The sequence below is a fragment of the Nannobrachium achirus genome, assembly GCF_963921795.1.
Source record: "Nannobrachium achirus genome assembly, chromosome: 6".
In the NCBI taxonomy this organism is placed as follows: Eukaryota; Metazoa; Chordata; class Actinopteri; order Myctophiformes; family Myctophidae; genus Nannobrachium; species Nannobrachium achirus.
The window spans coordinates 27,465,173-27,490,870 of record NC_137815.1 but is presented as its reverse complement, the minus strand read 5'-3'; the positions used below and the strand labels follow the sequence as shown (position 1 = coordinate 27,490,870).

The 25,698-nt window shown below is 41.4% G+C and overlaps 1 protein-coding gene across 1 annotated transcript in view; it reads right to left on the bottom strand.

Moving 5' to 3' along the window:
• The window catches only part of slc38a3b (solute carrier family 38 member 3b), a 60,831-nt gene extending 36,350 nt beyond the window's left edge, over positions 1 to 24,481 (bottom strand). Inside the window, exons 1-7 of the mRNA XM_080727473.1 lie at positions 24,223 to 24,481; positions 9,397 to 9,552; positions 8,450 to 8,470; positions 6,906 to 6,987; positions 6,665 to 6,780; positions 926 to 999; positions 33 to 125 (exon numbers count right to left, since the gene is read on the bottom strand). Coding sequence (XP_080583599.1) covers positions 33 to 125; positions 926 to 999; positions 6,665 to 6,780; positions 6,906 to 6,987; positions 8,450 to 8,470; positions 9,397 to 9,503 — 493 coding nt within the window. The 5' untranslated portion in view covers positions 9,504 to 9,552; positions 24,223 to 24,481. The remainder of the gene's footprint in view (positions 1 to 32; positions 126 to 925; positions 1,000 to 6,664; positions 6,781 to 6,905; positions 6,988 to 8,449; positions 8,471 to 9,396; positions 9,553 to 24,222) is intronic.
• Between the last annotated feature and the right edge of the window lie 1,217 nt (positions 24,482 to 25,698).

The window sequence follows — 25,698 nt, the reverse complement described above, 5'->3', positions numbered from 1 at the left end:
CAGCCAGAGACGGTGGCTGTATTATTACTCACCTCCAATGTTCTGAAGGGTGATCGCGATGCCAGCAGCCATTTTTCCTGGTGTCCCAAAGGCCCTGTAGCCCAGCTCTTCATAAGCTCTGATTCCTGGAGGCAGGTGGCAAAACAGCAACATATGCACAACATAGTGGTAGATGTTAATGTATAGTGATCTCCATAGGTACATGAAAATGTAAATGTGAACTAATTATGAGCTAGCGTAATATATTGGAATATCTTTCTATATGCTCTGCTACTCCCCCCTAACCAGTGGCACTCACACACACACACACACACACACACACACACACACACGCACACGCACACGCAATCGCACACGCACACGCACACGCACTCGCACACGCACACGCACACGCACAAGCACACACTAGAGGGTGTTAAAGGAGTAGTTCACCCCCCAAATGTTTTTTTTTCTATTGATTACTCACGCCATGGAGACTTGAGTTAAATAATATTGTTTTGCATTTGTCGCATTCCAAAGACAATTTTATTATACTACATTTAACCCAATTGATTCCGAATGGGGACCCAAATGCAACCTATTGGGGTAAATTTACTATAATCAATGTATTGTCTTAGGAATGCGACAAATACTGAAAAATATCATTGAACTCAAGTCTCCACGGGGTGAGTAATCAATAGAAAAAAAGTCATTTTGGGGGTGAACTACTACTCTAAGGAGTCATCCAATGTGTGTTTATGTATGCAGTTTTGTCAATACAAACATCAATGAATAAATGAATTAATCAATCAATCAGGCAAATTGAACTGGAGTCATTCTTATGATCGCTTTAAAATGGCAAACCCAGATGACTTGATACTGTAGGTGTTGCAACGTGAAGCGGCTGGCATAGGCGTTGAGGCGTGAGTCATATAGAACAGCTTACCCACAATGCCTGAGGCTTTGAGCAGCAGGTGAATGGAGTAGGAGGAGAGGCCGGCCACAGCGGTCAGTAGAAACCTGCCAGGACATAAAGAAAGGAAAAACATGAACCAAACATGCTGTGACACAGCAAATCATACATATCGTCGTTGTCGGATGAAAACCTTATATGTCCAAAACCGTTTGTTTTGTATTTATCGTTTGTAAAATGATTTAAACTAGTGAAAACAGCGGTGCGAGGCGTTGTGTGCTTGTAGATCTGCTGTTTTCACTACTTTTGTGCGACGGCCTTGTATGATGAAGCAGGGCTTTGCTTTGCAAAAAAATGTACAAATTTGAAACTTGGAGATACGAGGTTTCCACCCGACAACGACGATATATGGTTGGGTTTTGTACCATTATAAAACCACATCTGAAGCCTTCTTTTTTTAATAATTCATATTATGGGAATAGGAAGGTTCCTGGTTCGATCCCCGGCCACCCCTATGTTAGTGTCAAAGTGTCCTTGAGCAAGACACTGAACCACTGCTCCCGATGAGGAGGTTGGTGCCTGGCATGGTCTCCTCTGGGAGTGAACACTACTGAATGAGAGAATCCTCAATGTGATTCTGAGAATAAAGCTTTGAATTCAATTGAATAGAATAATTAGCAATTAGAGTGAAGTCCTTCATTGTTTCCACTTTCATTGAAATCTCTTCCATTTCCATGAAATCCCGCTATAGGCAATGTCAATGCCAAGCTTTCTCAACGCTTGGTCAACAAGTGCATGGCAACCATGTGTGCTCGGAAACACTGATCTACAAGTTGAGACACAGTGAGAGTGGCAACGCTGAAAGGATGCATCAGAAATACAGATCTACAACAGATCTACAGTGAATGTGATGGCGATGAAAGAGCAGGAGAGGAAGGGGGGAACGTGGTGAGACAAAGACAAAAGACGCAATGCACTTCTAGACAAAAGGTCATTCAATACCCCATTAGCTGCTAATTGATTCAACTCATATAAAGCTCATAGACCCATTATTATGCTACGTTGTGCGATTGTGTTGTGTGCTGGAAATAGTGCATCAGTTAATTTTAACAACATCCAGCCCCTTTAACGCATTAGGAAAGAACTTGGTTCTGCTGGGGGTTTCACAGGGAGAGGCCATACAGTATAAGCTGTAGTCTTTAGAGTGGTATTAAAACAAGTGATCATAGAAACTAATCCTAAAGTCTTTATGTTCCACCTAATATGTATTAATAAAGGGATTACTTCTTTATGAAGCCTGGCACAGTCCACTATACACAAGGTCAACGGCGTCGGCGCCGTTACTCAATGTCCAGCCACGGCGAAAAGAAACTTCAAAGCTCACACACTTGGTCAGCAAGCCTTTACATTTCTTGGCAAGGCCAATGTATTAAAGCCCAGTCATAGTTGCAGTGTCTGCGTAGCTGCGAGGGTAACTATGAAGACAGTAGAGATGTGCCGATTGATCAGTGAATGCCTCTATCGGCTTTGATCGGTATCGGCTTTGCCTCTATCAGCTTTGCTGATCTACAAGTTAGATCAGCTATTTTCACAATATTTATCTGTGGGACTGACTGTAACCTGACTGTAACCTCAGCTTCAAACAAGTCAGCATTTGTTTTTGTTTTTTAGGTTTCTTTAGAACTTTGATTATATTGTGTTTTCTCTAGATAGATATCCATTTACATTGTTATATTGCTGTTAATGTACTGACCTATTATCTTGTTTATTATTGTGATGTTGTATCTGCTTATTGTAAGTCGCTTTGGATTAAAAGCGTCTGCTAAATGCCTAAACTGTAAACTGTAAACTGTAAACTTCAACTCCTACAAGTTGAATTGGATACTAAAGGACCTCAGCCTGCAATCTCCTAATGTTTATACTTAATATACAATGTCAATGTTTTGTAAGAAGAATCATTAAATATATAAATGCTGCTACAGTAACACAATAAATAGAAGCATTTATGGATTTGACGCTGTGACTGGGAATATCGGTATCGGCAGATACTGATTCCAGTTGATAGGTGATCGGTATAACCTGACTGCGCCAGATGATAGTAGCAGTGCGTCCGCTCTGCCTACTAGCATCTGGTACTGCTCCGGCACACTCGATGTAAGGGGCGGGCCATTTTTTGAATTGCTAAGCAGGTGATTGGATGGGGCCGTCTGTCTATCACAGTCTGGAGTGCCAAATCCAACCACTCATATTGGCTTGTCTGCATGACGTTACACCCAGAATCCGCCTCCTGGGTTTCCACGTGGTCTGCAATCAGACTCTATTGGCTCAGAGCCGCTCAGAGCCCGCCCGTAGCTGCCGCTGATTGGTCCGGCCCGGGGCTTTACGAGTGTTATCAACTCTCTACCCAGAGAACTCAGACGGTAAAGTAGGGCGCTACGCACTACTGCCACCATCTGACGGAAGTCAGGCTATGATCGGTATCGGCCCCAAAAAAACGCAATCGGAGCATCTCTAGCAGACAGTGGCATGGTTGTGATTATTACTACCATTTACAATTTAGGCATTTAGCAGACGCTCTTTATTGAGAGCAGCTTATAACAAGCAAGGTAAACACATCAAATCTGGAGTGACAGTTTAGTGCCTCAGTATAGGATCACAGGTAAACAAAGAACCTAGCATCAGTCTAAACAATATACTATCAAAATAATAATCTGACTGAACCTAGGAATTACATCTTAACCTTCGCATAAGTCTGCATGGTTGTCAAGACTAGGTCAAGTGCTACAGGCTAAGGTGAAGTCTGAAGATTAAATTATGGCAGAAATTGGGAGTGAATCTAGGCAAGGATAGGCATAAATAAGATTTGAGCTTCAGCCTAAGCCTTTTCGATCAACCAGAAAGAATTGTTGTATTACAGTGTGAAATGTTTTGTGATAATGTTGATGAGGATCGAAATAAACAAAACTAAACTAAACAGGGGTTCCTTGGCCCTAATGCAAATCAAACTGGGGATCCTCAAAATGAAAACGCTGTTTTGAACATTTACATCATATGACGCTGCTACGTGCAGTAAGTGCAAGTATAATAATGAGCAATAAGCAACTATAATTTGGAAGCTCAATACCGAGATAACACATAGTTGACATCATGAACCAGGGAAAGGCGATCATGAGGGGATATCAAAAATTCCTCCCGGTTATGAGGGTCAGTAATCCTACTCGTACACTGTGAAGTCCTCAGTGTTATAGCGAGTCTAACCCAAATGACCCAAATGGAGCTCCTGAGGGAGGACTTGTGTAGGTGATAAAAGGACATTTCCCATAACCCTTTCAACCCCAAGAGTGGAGAGTGTGGTCCTTCTATACAGAGGCAGTGGACACTGGGTCACACAGCACTGGGCGGCCTGGTCAGCATTCCTAGAAGGTCGGTCAGAGGGGGATCCCATTCCCAACCCCACAGCCTTTCCCAGACCTCTCTTGCCGCTGAACGGACCAGGGCCCGACGCTTTACAGCCCAGGATCCTTGCAAACGTAGGTGGGACAGAGGACATTGGGAACGCAACCCTCCAAACATGTCCTGAGTTTTAACCCATTAAGACCTAAGGCTGATACAAATGTCTTCAAAACCCTAACGGTTTTCTGAAAAACTCCTGTTTCTATGTGAGTGTTTTTCTTTTCTTTTTTCATGTCAAGGACCCCCGAAATGACATGTATTTGGCCGCCAACCACATTTCAAAATATTTTGTTCCAGGGACCCGCCAGAAGCAAAGATTTGAGTTCAAATCTATTGCTTTAAAAAAAGATATGTATTAAAAGATTTGCTAAATCACTTTGTGCCGCACTATGAGCTTGTAGATCTGCTATTTTTTAACAGCCAAAGTATAAAATAATGCTTTTCAGATAGGCTAATGGGTTAAGAGATGCAAAACATTCTTTTGTATCTATGAAATATCACAGGGTGGGTGTGTGTACGCCCTTCCAGTCCCACTGAATCACAGAGAGATTGCTGTTCAATGGGTCCTGACTTGCAGAATATTCTGCAAGGCACTGACGTTCGCATTAGAAGGTTATTGCCTTGCCTCGTTGGAAATCAGCTGAATAAGCTTAGTGCCATGAGCCCTAGTCATTGTGTGCCCTTACATATGAGGGCCACATGCATATTACATACAGTATTACTTTTTTTTTCCTATAATTTTTATCCCACGATTTTGTAACCCATTTTCACCCAGTGCCGATTGCCTATGTAATCCTGGGCTCTGTTCTCCCTCTGCCGCGCCTGGGGAGACAACAGACTGACCTCATGCTTCCTTCTATGCATGAGGAGTCCAAGTTGCTTCTTTTCACCTGACAGTGGGGATTTCCCTGGTTTGGACGTAGCGTGTGGAAGGAACACGTTATTCCAACCAGTTCCTTTCCCCTCCATCAGGCGCCCCAGCTGGCCAGGGGGAGGCATTGACCAGGATTACTGCATGTTTTTGTGAGGGTATCAACCCTAGGAGACACGGGGAGAACATGCAAAATCCACACAGAAAGGCCCTATCGCCAACCCCACCTAGGGTGTGGGCGCTGATGACGTGGAGGGAGGAACACGCCCCCAGTGCCCACAGTGTCCCCCAGCGGGAATCGAACCCAGAACCTTCTAGCTGTGAGGCGAAGCGCTAACCACTGCGCCACCGTGAAATCTGAAAATATTTTGTGCCAGAGATACAGAGATATACATACAAGATTTGTTTCGAACATATTCCAAGTTTTTCAAAAACAAAATAAATGTATAGCCCTATGGCTGGGTTTAAAGTAATAAAACTGATTTTGCTGGGGACCCCCTTGTATGTGTGATCGTGCGGCCACAGAGTCGGGTCTTTTGCGCTTTGTTTCCGACTACTTGTTCCTCTCGCAAAATGTGGCAACATTGATGCCCATGGTACAGGATGTGTCATGTTACTAGCACCACTTATCACCTAGCCCTTCCCCTGAGTGGGACTTAATCGCTCCATCAAGGCACTTCACTCCATAGCAGCAGCTGGGAAAGAATTCTTATAGGACGTCACGGTGCCTCTTATAGGACGTCACGGTGCTACAATAAAGGTTGTTTCTATTTTCAACTCTCCTCTGACCATTGTATTTAACATATTCCACCCTGTGGTTGTTTAGTAGTTAGCAGTAAGCATGCCTACTGCTCATGCTGTAGCCCCTACATGGGCAACTGGCGGCCCGGGGGCCACATGCGGCCCCCTCCTTCACTTAATGCGGCCCTCAGCTGGTTAATATCAAAAGAATCATATATTATTGATTTCAGCTGTTCCAATTCCAAACATACAAATATGACTAGGTTGAATTTACTCAAGTCTATTAGTAGCTTAATGACTAGTATAGTAATATTCAAATGTTAGTATTTTTTATGTCCAACATATTTGTATTTACGTTCTTAAAGTTAACATAAGTATAACTAAATGCATTTGAAATTAAGGTTAGATTTCAGGATTCCAATTCAAAAGAAGCAAAAATAGCAGATCTACAAGCTCAAAACATGTCGCGCTGCGACGCGTTTTGAGCTTGTAGATCGGCTATTTCTGCTTCTTTTGTATGAGATAGCAATATGCAATGTGGCCCTCTGAAGTGAAGGTGGAAATATAGTGGCCCTCTCCATCATCAAAGTTGCCCACCCCTGCTGTAGCCCCTCAGTAGTCTTGCATAGCCAGAGGCTCAGATATCTCCACCAACTGTATGTCTGCCTAACGATCGCCAGTTTACGTGCTATGAGTGTTTGACTTACAAGAAGAGGAGGATGCCAGTGTTGGCCATGGCGTAGGCTAATCCCAGGATACCACTGCCCATAATAGCATTGCCCAGGTTGAACACAGACATGCCGAAAGAGGTTTTGCCCTCAAACTGGAAAAGAAAAAAAAGAAAATGATAAGACATAAGACACAAATCTTAAAAAGCACATAAACCCAAACAGTCAGTCATCTTTTTGTGAACGGTGATTTTCTGTATGAATAATACTGGTCACTCACGTCCGTGAAGCGAATGGGCTTCTTTCCATCGGCACTGGGTAAGAACTCGTCGCACTCCATCAATCCATCGGGGTCATCGAATCTGGAGAACACATGGAAAAGTGTTGTTACTACCTACTTGGACAACTCCATCCATGGAAGCCCTCAAAACAACACGGCTGACACTATAACCAGGCCTGATGGCATCGACCCTACTCTAGCATTTTAGAGATTTTTACTCATAACACAACTTTGGCCATTCGTGAGACTATTTTCAAATAGTTTGCAGTGTTGTTTTTGACAGCAAATTCTGATTTAGTTTTAGTCATAGTCTTTTGAATAAAATGTAATTTATTTGTAGTCATAATTTAGTCACCTGAAAAGTTTTAGTTTTAGTCTAGTTTTAGTTGATTGAATATCATAAGATTTTAGGCGACTAAATCTACAGTTGATTTAGTCGACTAAAATGTATTTTGGCTGGCCTTGATGGCATCGTAATGACTGATTGTACACGTGGTTGCGTGCTGAAAATAGCTGATCTACAAGCTTACAACGCGCTGCGTTTGCGTCTTTGCAACGCGTTGTGAGCTTATAGATCAGCTATTTTCAGCACTCAACACCGGAGAGCAAACAAACATAAAATGACTCTCTTCCCCACTATAGTCCCTCCCCAACATTTTAGTCTAGTTTTTATTTTGTTGACGAAATTGTCAATATATTTACTTAGTCTTAGTTTTAGTCATCACAGCTTAGTTTTTATTTAGTCTTTATTTAGTTGTCTAAATAAAAGCATTTTTCGTCATAGTTTTAGTCGACAAAATCAACACTGATAGTTTGACAATGGGACAATGCACCCATGCATTGACGTAAAAAAAAAAAAAAGTGAAACTCAAGGTCAGAGAGATCAGGGGCCTGTGACCTCCCGGGGCCTCTGAGTCTGAACCTCCAGGGGCCCCTGGACCCCAGTGTCCACTGTGAAGTGTGTCATGTTTGACCTTTGACCAGACCCCTGGCCACTGTCCATAATCCACCCCTGTGCATAAATACGCAACCCGTATCTTCTATGTCCTACCACTTGTCAACCAGCAGTGGTCCTACAAGCCTACAGGATCAAGTCTCAATAGAAGAGCAGGTAGACCAAGTATAACCACCACATTTGTGTTGCTTATATTGTATCAACATAATCTACCATACAGATTGGTCAAAATCATTTTGTTTAAACAGATTATTAAAACAACAAACAGTTTGGTATGTATTTTGCCACGGATCCCCATAAACTCAGAGGGCCGTATTGTGTGCAGTGTCTAATGCCTTAGTTATGACAAATCTTAATAGGCATGCTTTATTATTTTGAAAAAATAAGTATTTCCAAATAATACAACATTTCCTAATTAGATTAGTCATAAGGCATAAGATGCCATGCAAAATAGGTGCCCAGAGAATGTACACTGTCAGAGTCATAGACCTGTAATGGCTCCCCCTGGAACCTAACCCTAATACAATAAATGATGGCAGATTACATTTAGGATGCAGAGAACCCGTTGTTGAGATCTTTAGAAACATACCTGACTGTTTGAGTGCCATTGCTGTATGGCAAGAAAGTATCCGGTCGAGCATGGGTTGAGTCAAAGACAAAAAACGTGCAGTTAGAAAACACAAACATCAGAAGTCATTACTGTACGTCATGCTAACATCTGTCATCCCGCTCATTATTATCGAAAACATGAACGTTCATCACAAGAAAGCCAAACACAAACAGGGGTAAACGATTAGCTTGATATAATACATTGCAAATATAATTATGAATCATCTAAATCTGCAAATTAACTAGTAAAGAAAGCTGTCAAATAAATTAAGTTAAACAGTACTATATTAGAATCCGAGATGTACTGGAGTGCTGGAGAAGGAGTATTACGTTTCAAGAACTGGAAATACTCAGGTAAAATAAAAGCACCTAAAAGTTGTACTTTGTACTGCACTTTCCACCAGTGGTTATGGCAGTGATAGCGTTGAATAAATAATGATCCACTGAAGTGCAGTGAATACCAACTGATGATGACACAGACACTGACGGTCTGTGTGACAATCATGGCAACATGCTACATGCAAGCTACAGTACGCATGCTGGGTTAACCTGTATCTGTGTCCTGTTAGACTTGAACCGCTTTAATAAAAAAATAGCAAAAGGTCTTTGAATATTTTTGACCAGATTCTATAAATCTCTTCTAAATCCTTCTAAGGATTTTGAAAAACGTATGTTTCTGTTAGTTGTTCAAACTCAAAGATTTGAGTTACAAAGGTTTGCTTTGAAAATGACAAAAGATTTGCACACAAGATTTTTCAAAAATAGCAAATCTACAAGCTTGCAGTGCGGCACTCGGTTGCCACGCTATGATCTTGTATATCTGCTATTTTTCAATAGCTAAAGTATAAAATAATTCCAGGTCTTAATGGGTTAAAATGCCACTGCCTGTATGTACTGTAGTGTGTTTGTTGTCATGGTTACACTCACTGATCGTCCTCCGGCAGCATCTTCATTGGTACGCTCATACAGTCGTCCACTGAATCTTGTCTCTTCCCATTGGTCAAGATGCTCATTTCTGATTGGGCGGGCTCCATGGTCGCAGCTGTCAGTCACACAGATCTTTCCTTCCAGTCTTGTGTATCTCTAGGGTGAGAGAGAGTAGGGGGCTGTCACCATCATGAAATTATAGCTGACCATTCATTGTCATGCAAATTATATTTCTCATTATGTTTGCCTTTTTTTTTTTTTTTTGGCAAAGCATATTACTGTAATATGCAAAGAAATGACTGACAGTGATTGTCAGTGAAAATAATCAATATAAATAATGAACAACCAATGGCCAAAATGTATATCACGGCATACTTTGTAACGGATGGTAACGGTATATATCATGGTATATAGATTAGTCCTCATCGTTTCAATATAACTGCTTCAGAAGAGGTACGGCATTGCCATGGCAACTGCAGAGCTGCTCTTATGGTATTGTGCAAAACTGCAATACAAAATCAAAACAACAAAATCAAAGTAAAAAATAAAAACGGATTTGAGTGCAACAGCAAAAAAAGCAAAGATACTATCTTGTTGTTTATACCGCACATCCCTAACATAAATCTTCAGATACTTTCACTGGTTTCATTTATCCTCGACATTGACAAAAAGCACACAATGCATCATGCACATATCTTCGCAGTGTAGTGCCATACTGTGACTTTGCTCATCTGAATCATAATAAATGTGCAGCTATGATAGCTGTAGTATTGTAGTATTTACACAGTCACTGCCCTACACCGTAGTAGTGCTCAACATCAGCAAGAGTACACATGTTACCAACACGAATCTGTATGTTGGAATATTAAGGGTGAGCGATAAAATAGCAGCCAGGAGAATGAGACTTGCATGTCACTGCCAAAGACACCAGGAGCTGCCAGCCAGTAAACTGGTGCTGTGGGAACCAACACATGGGCACCGGTCACGAGGACGTCCCGCACTAACATACGTGGATGTACTCAAGAAAGACGTAGGAGCGCAAAGCACCAACGAGCTGGCAGGATGTATAGAGAACCGGTATGACTGGAGGCGAGGGCTCGTCTGAGGACGACCTAGAGAGATACAATGCATAATGCACATATCTTTGCAGTGTAGTGCCATACTGTGACTTTGCTCATCTGAATCACAATAAATGTGCAGCTATGATGTCTAGAGACATCATATCTGTAGTATCGTAGTATTTACACAGTCACTCCCCCTACACCCTAGCTGTGAACTCTCTCACTGAGCAGAGATAAAGCACAGGATGACATGACAACGTTGTCGTTTGCCAGAACTTCATTACCAAGTAAAGCAAACAAGTCCGACTGCACACGTGTCAAAGGTCAAGGTCTATTTGAAGTGTGATGACTTTTGTTTTGGTCGTTGACAATTACATTTCAGTTTGACTTTTAGGCTTTGAAGTTGCACATGGTAGATATGACACATAATCTAAATATACAAAGAAATTACTTAACATATTTGACAACTTTATGCTTAAAAAAGAACATTGATAGTGGAAATAGCCGATCTACATGCTCACAACGCGTCGCGATGCGACGCGACGCGTTGTGAGCTTGTAGATCTGCTATTTCCACTATTTTTGCCTTTTTTTAAAAATATATACACATATTTAACATTTTTCAACATGGAAACGATTATGACGATTATGAAAAATAATCACGATTATTTCAAAAAATCACGATTAGACGATTATGTAATAATTGTGACAGCCCTAGGCACAAGCCTACAGACCAGTGGTGGACACGGTACTCAAGCCCAGTACTTAACTGTAGATCACTCCTGGTCAAATATTGCTCAAGCACCAGCGGAAATTGCCATGTCAAACTTGTACTTGATTTAACCCATTAAGACCTGAGTCCGATTCTACGAATGCCCTCTAACTCAGCAGATCTCACACTTTAAAGTTTCAAAATGTTCAAGTGACGCACTGTGAACTTGTAGATCTGCTATTTTTTAATAGTCAACACAAAAATCAAAAATGACACAGATGCTTTTCCGGTTTTCATAATGTGAGTAAAAATACGTTAGTATTAAAATGCACATGCTTTTAAAATACTTCCGTATTCAAAAGTACAAATTCTATTCTATTAATATCACTGCATGACTAGAAAGCAACTCTGATCTACAAGCTCACAACGTGTTGCGAGCTACAATATTTAAAGTCGTTGGTATGACTCAGCAGGGATTGAACCCACACCTCCCAGTCTATGGGCAACCACTCTAACCCTAAGGCCACTGAGCTGTGTGTGAGGTCACAGGCACACGCTTCCAAAAAACACATAGGCCTACTGAAGTACAGTACAGAGATGCCTGACTATCTCTGTACTGTACCCTAGGTCTGTGGTTCTCAACCTGTGGGTCGGGACCCCCACGGGGGTCCCAAAATTATTTTGGGGGGTCCCTAGATGATTAGCTTAATGTGCTTGATTAGCTTAAAAAGGGCTTTTTAATACCTCTAAAATGACAAATTAAACATTGGCCAAATTGTCAAATATTAGAGGCAGAAATTGTGAAAATAGCCGATCGCATGTAGATCTGCTATTTTCACAATAGAACCGTAGTATACAAAATGTAATGCCTCAACTCTTGCTCGTCAGGGTGTGTGTGTGTGTGTGTGTGTGTTGGGGGTCTTGCCAAAAGGTCATAACCTTCCAAAAATAAATAAATGAAAACAATCACATATTCCCCCACCCCCCAAAAAAACAAAAAATAAACTGGAAAGCCTCCCAACAAATCATCTGTGAATCAAACAGAACTAGGTGATAAAACAAAGCAAGGACAAGTCCCTCATAACAAGGAACCCCCGAATTACAGAGAAAGTTCTGGTTTGTAAAACAGTAATTAGGTTAATGCTATAATGATACGTCCCAGCAGGGACTTCCCCTAATGAACAGCAGGGAGGGGTTTGAAGATGACATGGTGCGCAGGTACGCTAAGGAATGAAGGACAAAAGATTTAGGTCAGTGTTTCACAAACATAGTGGATGGTGGGTGGCCAGTAACTGTCCCATTTATATTATGTATTGATTTATGAAAATAAAAAGAATTAAACATTTCTGAACATTTCGAAAATGTTCAGAAATAGAGAACTAAACAGATCTGCAAGCTCACAATGTGTCATAATTTGTGACATGTTGTGAGTTGTAGATTGGCTGCTTTCAATATTTTTAATAGGACTTAAAGGAGTAGTTCACCCTCAAAATTACTTTTATTTCCCTATCAATTACTCACCCCATGGAGACTTAACTCTTTTAGTGCCACCCGTTCACCACTAGAGGGTGCCCCAGGTGCCAGAGAAAATCCCATAGAGATATGCTGGTATATGCAGAAGCCCTGCAGCCATGACTTGCCTGGACACTTTCCTTTGTGCATGTACAGGAAGAGGATGAAGTTAGCTTGAAGTTAGCTATTGGCTACCAAGCATTTTAGAAGCCTTATTTTCGTCAACTTAGCCATGATTAACCCTTGCACACCTCATGCATGGGAAAAAAACAGAGAAGAATGAGCTCTAAAAAATCCAATGCAATCCTGGATTGCATTGGGGTGGATTTGTGCAGTTTGTTCACAGCTTTCAAACAAAAAAAAACGATTGGAAATCCGTTCAGGCATTCTTGAGATAATAGCCATTATGTTTTACACTGTTGTGAGCTTGGAGGTCTGCTACCTGAGTTGTATGGGGGTTGTATGGGGGTGGAACATGCAAAATCGCGATTGAAATCATGTTCACTAGATTTGATGGGGTCCAAAAAAAATTTTTTTTTTTTAAATTTCAAAAAAAAAAAATTTTTTTTTTTTTTTTTTTTTTTTTAAACGAATTTATTCGGTTTTGGCATTCCTTAATACGTTTTAAAAAACCGAACTTTTTCGGTTTTGGCACTTGTTACATAAAAAAAAAAAAAAAAAAAAAAAAAAGATTTGTCGCATTCCTAAGACTATAATTTGATTATATAACCAGTAAGATGCCCTAAGGGCGAGAAGCGCCAAAACAACAGAGATCCCTGATATGGTCTTAATATTGATGACATCAGGGATATGGATCTCCCTGGGTCTGAAATAAAGATTGAATTGAATATGGACATAAAAGGGACAAGGACGGAATTAATTTGCAAGTGTGACAACCACACTGGTTAATCATGAGACTGACACAATATGTCCATATATGGGCATTCTCAGATATGAGCTTAATATTGAAGACATCAGGGATCTTGGCCATATTATATATGGAGCGTGACATGAGGGGTGACGGACGAAAAAAAAAGGCATTTGTGCCTCCATCCGGAATCAATGGGGGTACAAATATTATTGAATTCAAGTCGCCATGGGGTGAGTAATAGATAGAAAAAAGAAAGTCATGTTGAGGGTGAACTACTCCTTTAAATGATTAATTCATAATGCATTTTTGTACGTTTGGGTCCAGTTAGACAATACCAAATGTATCTTTTAGGTCTGGAGGTGAAACAACTTAACAGCTGATTAAGACATCAAAACATTAAAGACATCTCTTTTGTAAAGCATCAATTCACTGTCCACCCCGGTGACAATGATGACCACTTTACCATTTCCCAGTGTGATCTCAGAGCCATACAGTACTGAGTGGTGAAGAACAAAGGTGTATTGTGATGCGTTTCCGGGGAGAAGACTGCCGCTATTCAGACAGCTAGAGAGGGTAACACATCCCCACTACAGCTTTAAAAAGAAATCAGACTGCTATAAATCAGACCCACTATATGGTACGGGAAGACAAGACAAGGGTCTGTCATCGTTATGACACTCCCTATGAAGAGAGGGAGTTATCAAAGCCATAGTCTCTGGACACAGACTGTTGCCACTTTTCAGATGCTTACAGGAATACATACAGGAAGCGACGGAAAGGCGAAGAAATGCATGTTCTGCTGTAAATCAACTTAGTCCACGCATATAGCTTGCTGCTTGGCAGAAATGAAAATTCAAAAATATAAATGAAACGACAAATAGATGACAACTTCCATTCGCGGCTTTCAGGGGGCGTAGTTAGATAGCATTTGAAGACTTTTGGAATAGTCACAATACTATAGGTATCAGGTGCAATGGTGCCTGTAAGTTCTCACCGTGGGGTTCAGGCTGGGGACCCCCAGGGGTACTTGAGGGGGTTCCAAGGGGTCCCCCCAGCTAAGAGATTGATTGTTAGGAACCAAGTGAAGTGGACCCCTAAGGGGTACAGTACTTGTTTCAAGTTAACCGCTGTGTTCAAAGTTAAACACTAATCATGGCAGGCTTACACATCTATTGACAAGAGTTTCAGACTGTGTTGGAGGTGTGTGCTGTGTATTTAAATGATTAAGGGTAAAAACCTGGCCAAAACATTCACATGCAGCTCAAAACGGGACATGCAGGTAAGATAAATCATTCAGTAACATCTAAAGATAACTACAGTATCACTAACATCAGAGTTAATGTCTCTTAAGCTACTCTAAGTACCACACAGCCTAAATACGTGCCTGCTGCACTGTCCAATATAATTAGCGATCATGGATACTCTTCCATTTTTACAGTTAACATAATGAATCAGTAGGGCTGACACAAACTTGGCGCTTGGGGTGGCGCAGAGAAAATGTACCAGTCCACCCACGTGGAGCATAGGGGTTAGAATGTAGCCGACTGCGCCGAGCATCTATGCGAACGAGTTTGGGGGAGGGATGGCATTATTGGTGACTCACGTTTTCAATTTATAAGTAGGGAATAGTAGTGTTGTAAAGAGACAAGTAGGTGGTGGTAATGCAGATATGTTAGCAGTAACAACAACGGATTATTTGGCATAATGACTAAAGGGCCATTCACACTGAGAACTATAACTATAACCATAACTATAAAAATATAGTTTTAAAAATTGTCAAAAAAAATTCAAGTGAATAGCAGTGTTCATGCCTAATGAAAAAAAACATCACAAGGATGCAACTGGGACGTATCATCAGTGATGTAGCCTGGGGTCGACGGGTGTTTCGGGTCTCGCAACATCATACACCCTCGCCCAGGTGACCCAGCCGGGGTTGATCAAGTCCCGACTTACGTCCCAGTAGCTATCCACGATCAGTCCTATTAGGGAAAGACAGGGTCACTCAATGTGCTGCACCGGAACTACTCTGCCGGGATTGGGGGTACTATTCTGGCGCGTGGAAGAACTAGGCTCTATGGGTTGACTCCTGGCCGGGCTCCTCCTACGTCTCACCAGGTCCTCTCCTGCTCTCACCAGGTTCAGAACCTGTGCGTTGCACCAGACCCCAATCCAAACATTCCATTCAGCCGCTGCAGTTGAATGGCCCTCCTAAAGGCCTCACCGTGGATTTGTTGGGCTTCTTCCTCACGGAAGACACAGGCTGGGGCGCTAACCCAACCTGCTCCCGGGTGCCGTCTACATTCCGGCCGTCAACCGAGTCTCCGGTGGTCACCAAACTATTCCTGGTTGTCACATAGTCTATTCCTATGAGCCACTATAAATAGAACTAATAATGAAAAGAAAACATCACAAGGATGCAACTGGGACGTATCATCAGTGATGTAGCCTGGGGTCGACGGGTGTTTCGGGTCTCGCAACATCATACTATTATTACAAAAAATACAATGGAGAACAATATAGTTATACACAAACATAGTGGATGAATTATTTTAGATGCAGCCCTGCTGTTTACATATCAGGAACAACCAGTTTATGGAATTAAAGGAGCAGAACGTTCCTTCCAGGTTCTAATGTTTATGGTGATTAGATGCCCGTAGTGAAAGACCACCTTAAAACAATACTCATCATGTTGTTCAAGTACATTTTAGACATATATTGCCATGACCTGTCATGTCATCAAGTGACATTCTGGAATTGCTCGATTGAATTAGTAGATTAGTAAATTCATAAATTAAAGCCTTGAAGTGTAATTATTGTGTTAATTACTTTGTTAAATATAGGCTATCTACCGGTATATTCCAAATTGCTATGTCCATTAGCACTTCTATAAGCTATAAGAACAATGCGGGTCACCTTACACTCTACTGACATGAGTCCAGTGTGGGACACTGTGTTGAGCAACAGATTTGGCATGTATGCCCAAGAGAGTGATAATGTGGGACTGTGTCCCTTTCTGGGTCACTGGACTTGAATGACATCTAATGCCTGACCAGATGTGAGAGTGGCAAAACCACTGAATTTACATACTACTGCCAGGTTTTTTATGCATATTCGTAACATTATGCTATGTTGTATATGTTACAGCACTGGTTCCCAAACACTGGGCCGGGACCCTATTTGTGGGTCCCGTACACATTTTTATGTAAAAACTTTTCAAAAAGCATTCCAAGATTTTCATGAATTAAAAGAAGAAATGCAATGATTTGTCTAGGTAATATTAATATTATTTCATTAATAAATAAAAGAAAAATGTAAGAGATTCCAATTAGAAAACAAATGTTTAATTAGTAGTGAAAATAGCCGATCTACAAGCTCACAACGCGGTGCGAAGTGACACGTTGTGAGCTTGTAGATCTGCTGTTTCCACTAGTTTGTGTCCCGGGCAAACGTCTTCATTTCTCTTTTGGATCTCGAGCTAAAAGGTTTGGGAACCTCTGTGTTACAGTATGATTGGATAACTGATAAGGCCCTTTTGCCAACCCCACCTAGGGTATGGGAAATGATGACACGGGGAAGAGAACACGCCCCATACAGCACCAACAGCGTCCCCAGCGGGAATTGAACCCAGGACCTTCAAGCTGCGAGGCGTTTATGCTTTCTTAATCTGCTATTGAACTAATATGCTAATAGTTACTCGCATCATCAGGAGCGTTTGCCAAAAACTGCAGATCGGCGACGAGTTGTGAGATTGTAGATCAGCTATTTTTGGCAAAGTTGGTGTAGCAGAAAAAAGAGTGTACCAAGTGCAGTTGCAACTCAGGTCCGTTTGACCAAGAATAGAGGGGTTTAAGTGGTTAATCTTCTGTCACTTAGAGCAGTGGTTCTCAACCTGTGGGTCGGGACCCCCCCAAATTATTATCAGGTCCCCTGATGATTAACTTCTTGTGCAACATTGTTTTCTCACTCAACAGTAAACAATCCAACATAAGGTTTTAAGTGTATAGAGGGTACATGCCTATTTCTAAAGTGACAATTTAAGGACTTTAAATACCTCTAAAATGACAAATGAAACATTGGCCGAACAGTCAAATATTAGAGGCAGAAATTGTGAAAATTGCTCACAACGCCTCGCAACGCAAGGCGTTGTGAGCATGTAGATCTGCTATTTTCACAATATAACCATGTTATACAAAATGTGATGCCTCAACTCTCAGTGCTCGTCAGGGTGGGGGGATCCCCAGTTATAATATGGTTATTTTGGGGGCCTGAAAAGGTTGAACCACTGACTTAGAGGTGGTTAGCAGCAGCACAAGGCACGTGGCGTGGGGACAGGGGTGGTGGTGGTGGTGGTGGTGGTAGCAGGGTGGTGGCCCGTGGTGGCCTGGGCACATGAAAAAGAGAGCGTGCCCAGTCCAGTGTGTCCAGAACAGGCACGAGGTTCAGCCAAGAGAGCAAGAGAGAGCCTGGCAGTGCCAGTTTATCCACCCACGTGCCCACAGTGCATGAGGGACATGTGGTTGTGTCCTGTGATAGTGTGACAGGCACTTGACCCAAACATTCTCTCCACCGTGGCCCACAGTAGCTATGAACGCTTTCACTCTGTTAAGTCAACATGTCACACACACAAAAGTGTTGTTTGCTTGTTGAAATCTTGCACAAAGGATGAACTTTTAGACTGTCTGGGTTATAATGAAAGGCTATATAGCGCCTTTCTTACCAATGTTACTTACGAAGTGCTTCACAAAATGAAAATAAAAATAAAAACAGTTAAGTATTTGGCTAGTTAGCGGTAGGGATGCAATGATTATAGAATTTGGTGGTAAAATGTCCCGATGAGGATGTTGTGCACAAATGTATTCCATAACACAAAGTATAAAATCATAAGAGTATTTATAAAATATAGGTTTTATTATATTTCCCCATATGATTTCTTTGTTGAAAAAAGAAGGCTGAGGCAGAAAAGCGGGGCAAAGAAGGTAAAAGAATGCATAAAGAGACAATAAATAGCGACGGTCCAAAAGCGAGAGGTATGATTGTGCTGTCGGTTAAATGGTTTTGGGAATTGGGCCGTGGGTCTGTGCTAACATAGCTGCAGTGTAGCAGCGGGATACAGTACACAGGGCGTGATTAACTTCTCAGGGAGTGGCTAACTTCTAAATTGTATATAAGGATGTAGTAACAATTAACACGTCTATGGTAAGCATGATGTTTTGAATTGCGGTCAATAGCTAAATCTGCTAAACGCTGCAACCCTATAGTCAGAAGAAGGGGTAATAATTGCTCTGGAATCAACATTTGCTATTTCTATAGCCTCTTTGTGAGCAAACATTTCAAGCCAAACAAACTAAAAAGTCATGAGTCAACTTGGATGTAGTGATGTTAATGTAAGGACACGCTTACCAAATACAGGTTGTCATCGATTCAAAACCTCACTATAGTGTAGCAGGGTAGCCTTAGTTAACATCCAAAAATGAACTCAAGTCAACCTGTACCTATAAGGCTTAGAATTAGATCAATGACACTCATGTCATTGTCATTGCTCAATGACCAGATTTTGAAATAGAATGACAGACAGATAGATAGATAGACCTTTATTGATCCCACGGGGGAATTCAGTTGTCAATATCAGTATGTACATAGGTTATTTGAGTCAAACAGAAACTAACAAATTACACATTTATCGGTAACTACTTAAACCCTATATAGATACTGTACTTAGTTGACCGAGTTCCCCTAGGGCTCTATACTAGGTCTGTCCTTCCCCCCCCCCCCCCTCCATCAGAAAATAGTTTATCTACAAGCTCACAACGCGGTGCAAAGGGATGCTTTGTGAGCATGTAGACAGCTATTTTTGCCAAATGTTCTCCACAGGAACGGGGATGGTTTCTTTCCAGAAATGTTAAAAGATATAAAAACGGTCAAATGTGAGGTCCCTTCCAAGCATAACTCAGAATTGGAACACGTTAATTTGATAAGGCAGCTCCACCTCTTGCTGTTACTTAAAGCCCAAATTACTATTGCTATTGTTATACCTTGGGCATGTCATTATAGGCAAAAAGTTCAAAGTGGGTAAAAAAATATTTCAAAACATTTCAGAAATGTTCAAAAAGATTGTTCTACTTTAAAAAAGAAAATCCAATAATAAAAATATGCCTACCAGATCTACAAGCCCTACATTTTCTTTATTCATTGTATGGTTAAATAATCAAATCAATGTTGAAGAAAAAAAGAGCCATGATTGAGTGTCCGCCTTCACTCGATTACGTTTTTTTATCGGAAACACTCAGCTGACGCTTCGTGTTTCCCAACGCCTCTCAGCCAGTGTATAATACCCCAGTAACCACTCGCCTCTTGTGGCTTATTATTGCTTTAGTATTTTCTCCAACGCAGTGAGTTTTAAGCCAAATTCACATTTTGCAATATGAATGTGTTGAAAATAACTCTTGTTCTGCTAGCAACAGTTATAATAAGCAAATGTGTATTCAGAATTTCTAATAAAACCACAATTATAATGAGTTGCTAATGTGCATTTATTTATTTAAAGAAAGAAAAAAGAAAAAGAAACAGGCCAGCAAGTGTTTGTGATGAGCCATGTGCATTTCCAAAGCAAGACTAATGAAAACAACATTTTCAAGGTTTTAAAGGAAATACACCTTTTTTCACATGTTATTATATTATTTAAAAATATTTGTGTATTGCCCAGTTATTTGCAATTGCAATATACTAACAGCCCAGCAGTGGGCCCCGGACCACAGGTTGGGGATCGCTATCATGGCCAATCAGTTCAATACAAAGGATGACACTGATGACAGCCTGGCGAAACGTGACTGCTATTCCTGCCTCATGCTGTGATGCAGCACAGTGGGAGGTCCCCGCAGGGCACAGCACGCCTGTGGGTCTACGCACATGCATGCGTGTAAACTGTAAACATGTAATAGAAGGTGAAAAGCAGAGACAAAGAACAGCACAGGATCAAACTGCAGCTGAGGGGGGAACCACCCCTTATAAACTCGCTGGAAACTGTGGCACGGTGGTTCTCGACCTTGTTCATTTCGCAGAGCCCCAGTTTTATATGCATTAGGATTACGCCACGGACCCCCATTTGATACATTTTAAATCTCTGGGACTCCAAACTCTACTGTAAAATCCTCAATTTGTTACGGGACTTGTTACAGTCCCATAAGGGTCCATTATTCGGTTCCTAACTATCAATCGTGTAGCCGAGGACACCCTCATACCCAGTAAATGACCCCTGGGGGTCCCTGGACCCCACGTTGAGAACCAGTGCCATAGTATGCCATAGTACACCTGAGTGTACTATTCTATTGATTCCGGTAGAATCAAAAGTGTCTTTTGTAAGGAACAAATGTGAGTAAGGAAAAACAGAAAACATAAATAATGAAATAGCCTACAAATCAATATGAGCAATTTTATATCCCACTAGAAGAGTAACTTAACCTGTCTGCAATATCAAATGTAAATTTCCTCCCCCAAAAGTCCCATATTCCACTGCCTTGAACTGCACTGAAAACAGTCAAGAGGCTAACATTTGTTGGCATGTGTGCCAATATTTTTGTTGTTAGTCTGTCAGTGTAGCTACTGTACAGCGTGTTTATAGAAGAAACAAATCAGATCACATGAGAAGCGACAGCATTTCCAAAGGTTGCAGGTGACATGAGATATCTGCCACATAACATGGAACTTTGGCTCTCATTTTGCAATGACATTTCCCCACTGTAGTGATAACATACCGTATCAGCCTATTAATAAAACAATTTGAGCTGAACTGACACTTTAGTTTCCCTTCCGTTGGGACAGATGCATTAGTTCACTCCTTGTCTGTGTCATTGACACTGAAAAGTAATACATAGTTGTCTAGGAAAATAGCCCATCTACGAGGTCGCAACGTGTCGTGGACTGTGATGCCTCGTTTTGTGAGCTTGTAGATCAGCTAATTTCGGCGTCTGGCACAGCCTTACCGGGCTGCCAAACCCACTACCAGTCGGAGATTCCAACAGTGGCAGAAACAATGACATCAACAAAGGCAGAGAGACACCGACCTTCCGAAGACTTAAATAAAACGCGTAAATAGAACACAGAGGCACATGGCAAGGTCAGGTCCAACCTCCATGCTTATTTGCAGCCCTGCGGGGGGCAGGGGAGGGGGCGGAATGATAATAATAAACTCTGCAGTACTTGACACTTAACACTGCCCCGACTCTAATGCTACAGTACAGATATATTCACACTCAGACCTGTACTTCTGACAGATGACCACAGCTGGCTGTTTCCCCCGTGTTTCCCATGCTAGCTAGAGGGCCCCATCTAGCCACCCATCCACCCAGGGACGTGCTGGCCATTGGGAAAAGCGGGACAACTCCCGAACGGCCGGTTCATTCCCGGCCGGTCCAGGCCGGCCATTAGGAAAAAATTACAAATAAAATGTCGGCCTTCGTTCCATTTTTGCCAACAAAGTAAATCGTCACTGTCGGGCAGAAACCTTGTATCTCCAAGTTTCAAATGTGTAATTTTTTTCACAAAGCAAAGCCCTGCTTCATCATGTCGCACAAAAGTAGTGAAAACAGCAGATCACACAACGCCTCGCACCGTGAGGCGTTGTGTGCTTGTAGATCGGCTGTTTTCACTAGTTTAGTTATTTTTTTAAATGATAAATACAAAACAAACGGTTTTGGACATACAAGGTTTCCACCCGACAACGACGAAATATAACTCATGTAATTGGCCCACTGGCTTGTCAATTGTCATGATCTGAAATGGCAAATCTTTGAGTAGCAGCAGCGCTATAGAGAGAGATCTCTCTCTATAGCGCGCAATGAGGGCCTCTCCAACTCTTTTTCCCTGGCTGAATCAGGGGCCCAGCACGTCCCTGCATCCACCTGTCCCCGATCCCCTCCTGGTCAGCTGGCTTTGATCTGCCCCTAGTTGGGGGTCAATGACTCCTTCTCTTGCTTATCTAACCCGTAGCCCAACACCCTTGTGAACCTGACATGATGCCCTTCCCTTGTAGGGTAGTGTTGGTGTTTAGATAGAGGCCAAAGTCAAAAACGTAGCACCACCCACCCGCCCACACACACACAAACACGGTTACACATCATCTTTCTTGGTACTCTCGGTGCATGCCTGAGCCACATGTGGAGCGATCACACTCATGTAAAGCATCCCTCTCAACAGTGCCACTCCCATCTGTTGCACATTGCACAGTGGAAGAATCCATGCGCTTGACACAATGTATTTATCCCTATAAAGGGTCCGAATGCATTGATACTGTACTTCTGATTGATTGAATACATTACAAGTTTGCAAAGACAGGGTACAGGGAAGTACAAGGTCTGCTAAAAGGACGTTGGCTTATGGCCTATGGCTTGTTTCCATTTCGGTCCTGTGATCAATTCATCAAAACACACAATACTATGCTAAAAGAATGTTGAATGAAATGTTTAGACTCAATCAAATATCAATCAGATACTGTATCACTCCTCAGCATACTTGCTTATAACACTTCTTAAATTACGAATTCCAATGGTTTCTGTTATATATCATTAATGATGCATGCAGTACATGCAATACAAACATTCTAATAAATAAAATGTGCTTTCATGCAACTCTGGCCAATTCAAAACACACCAACATAACCATTTCCCCACAGATCAAAAATCAAATGAACAAATCCAAGCCATGGAGAAGAAGCTGCCGCTTGCTCTATTTTAGTAGGCCAAAGGCATCATTAATCATTATGCATAAGAAACGTGCTTAGTTCCAGTAAGCTCCAAAATAGACTAATGGCTAAAATGGTTTGCTCTATTTGCAGTTCTTTCAAAAATTGCTTATATTAAGTGTATAGACCTAATAGATGTCCTATCAAATAAAGAGGATTAGGCCAATGTTTCTCAACGCCTGGTCCAGGGAACCAACTGGACCCCCTCAAATGGAACCTTCCATTTGCACCCTCTCAGAGTTAAACACTGAGTATTTTACAGTATAATGGGGTTCCAGTGGTTTAAACAATGATTTATCATGGGGTCCGTATAGCCTAATGCATGATGTCAAACTGGGGGTCCTAGAAATGACAAAGGTTGCAATTCACTTGAGCAACCCATATCATCAATGATGCCTGCCACACACACACACACACACACACACACACACACACACACACACACACACACACACACACACACACACACACACACACCAGTGAAGAACAATGAACATGACAACTGACTCCTTCCGACTCGACTCCAAGGCACATGGTGGTCTAGAGACTGGAGGTGGTCACATCTGTGCTTGGCGCCCAGGGGGTATCCATTGATTTCCCCCCAACAGGAAACAATCGATCCCGTCATAGATCATAGACCGAAAATAGTTCGACAGTTATAATGATAGCCATTCAACACTCGCGTCGTTTTCCGTTTTCTTATCGCTTGTGTGGTGTCTTCATTCAAAACGCACGTTGACTATCATGTTTCAAAGATACAGGCAGGCTATGCTTCTTTATGCTCCTTCCCCGGAATAATCGCAAGAAAAACGTGATAGAAAAACAGATCATAATAATAAATAGGCTAAAACATATCACACACGGCATATGTAATCACGTTGCTGTGGAGAAAAACATCACAGTTGCCCAAAGCGCAACATGTATTCAGGTCTTACCTAACGTCTCGTGGGTTCTCCGCTGGCTTCTTCAGATTAATTCCACCGGGTTTAGTGGCAAATAATAACTTGCTGATATAAAAAAAAAAAAAATCTTTTCCTTGAATCACGACCTCCTTGCGTCCATAGATTCCTCTGCGGTGTGCTTTACAATCTAAATACTTGTAGATGTATGTATCTTTGCGCGCAGTGTGCGCACACGGATCAGCCTGGCTCTCTCAACCTCAGGGGGGAAAGTGTGAGTGTAGACTGAATGTGTGTGTGAGGACTGAGGGAGAAATGGTCGTATTGAGCAGCTCTCAAGTCTCTCCAGCTGAAGTGTGGGGGTCGTTTATTTTTTTTAGATCCGCCTCCTCTGAACCAGTGGTGGAAAAAGTACTCACACACTTCTTACATAGTAAAGTAAAAGTATCAATACTGCAATGTAGAAATGTTGCTCTGTCAAGTTTTCAAATGTATAAAAATATTTTGAAAATCTACAATCTGTAAATCTACAAGCTCACAGATCTGCTATTTTCAAATGGCCAAAATGTATTGGGCTTAAGTGGTTATTGTATGTTTTGTAATAATTATCAAAATCTACAAAGTAACTAACTAAAGCTTTGAAATAAATGTAGGCTACTACAATCTTTCGATCCGATATGTAGTGGAGTACAAGTAAAAGTATTGGAAATTAGAAATAAAAGTACAAATAGGCTAACTCCAAATTGTACTTAAAGGAGTAGGCCTATGCGAAAGCCTGGTGACGCGAGGTTAGGCCTACTTCAACCCCAAAATGACTTTTTTTCTATTGATTAGTCACATGGAGACTTGAGTTCAATATTTTTTTTTTTTTTTTTTTGTCGTATTCCTAAGACAAAAAAAAATGTATTATAGTACATTTACCCCCATTGATTCTGGATGGGGATGCATGGAGCCTGGATGGGGACCCAAATAAGGCCCTGGATGGGGACCCAAATGCATTTGGGTCAGAATCAATGGGGGTAAATTTAGGGTCAAGGGTCAAGTAAATTTACCCATTGGGTCCCCATCCAGAGTAACAGCTTCTAAAGTAATTCTCAACCTGTTGAATTTGAAGACAACCGAAAAACAAACTAATTTGGGTCCTGCATGCTTAACCTTCCTTCTCGGGCTCATCTCACCACTAAAAGGAGTGTAAATCCCTACCTTCCTTTAAAAATCACTCTGAAAAGCCACTTACAGGTGGCTACTCGAAAATGGTAACAGTAAACGTAGCCTAACCTTACCTCCCCCTTGACCCTTCTAGTGTAAATACCATTTATTTTTGTCATTGTGTTTTTCACAACTTTTATTTTTATTTATTTTTTAGTCATTCAATGTTAAATGAGTTAAAAAAGGATCTACATTTTTTAGTTGACCTTTTACCAGTGAACTGTACTGTCATGAAACTGTACCTTTTCATATGCAAACTTCTAATACATTCTTCAATCAATCAATGAGTCAATCAAGACAAAA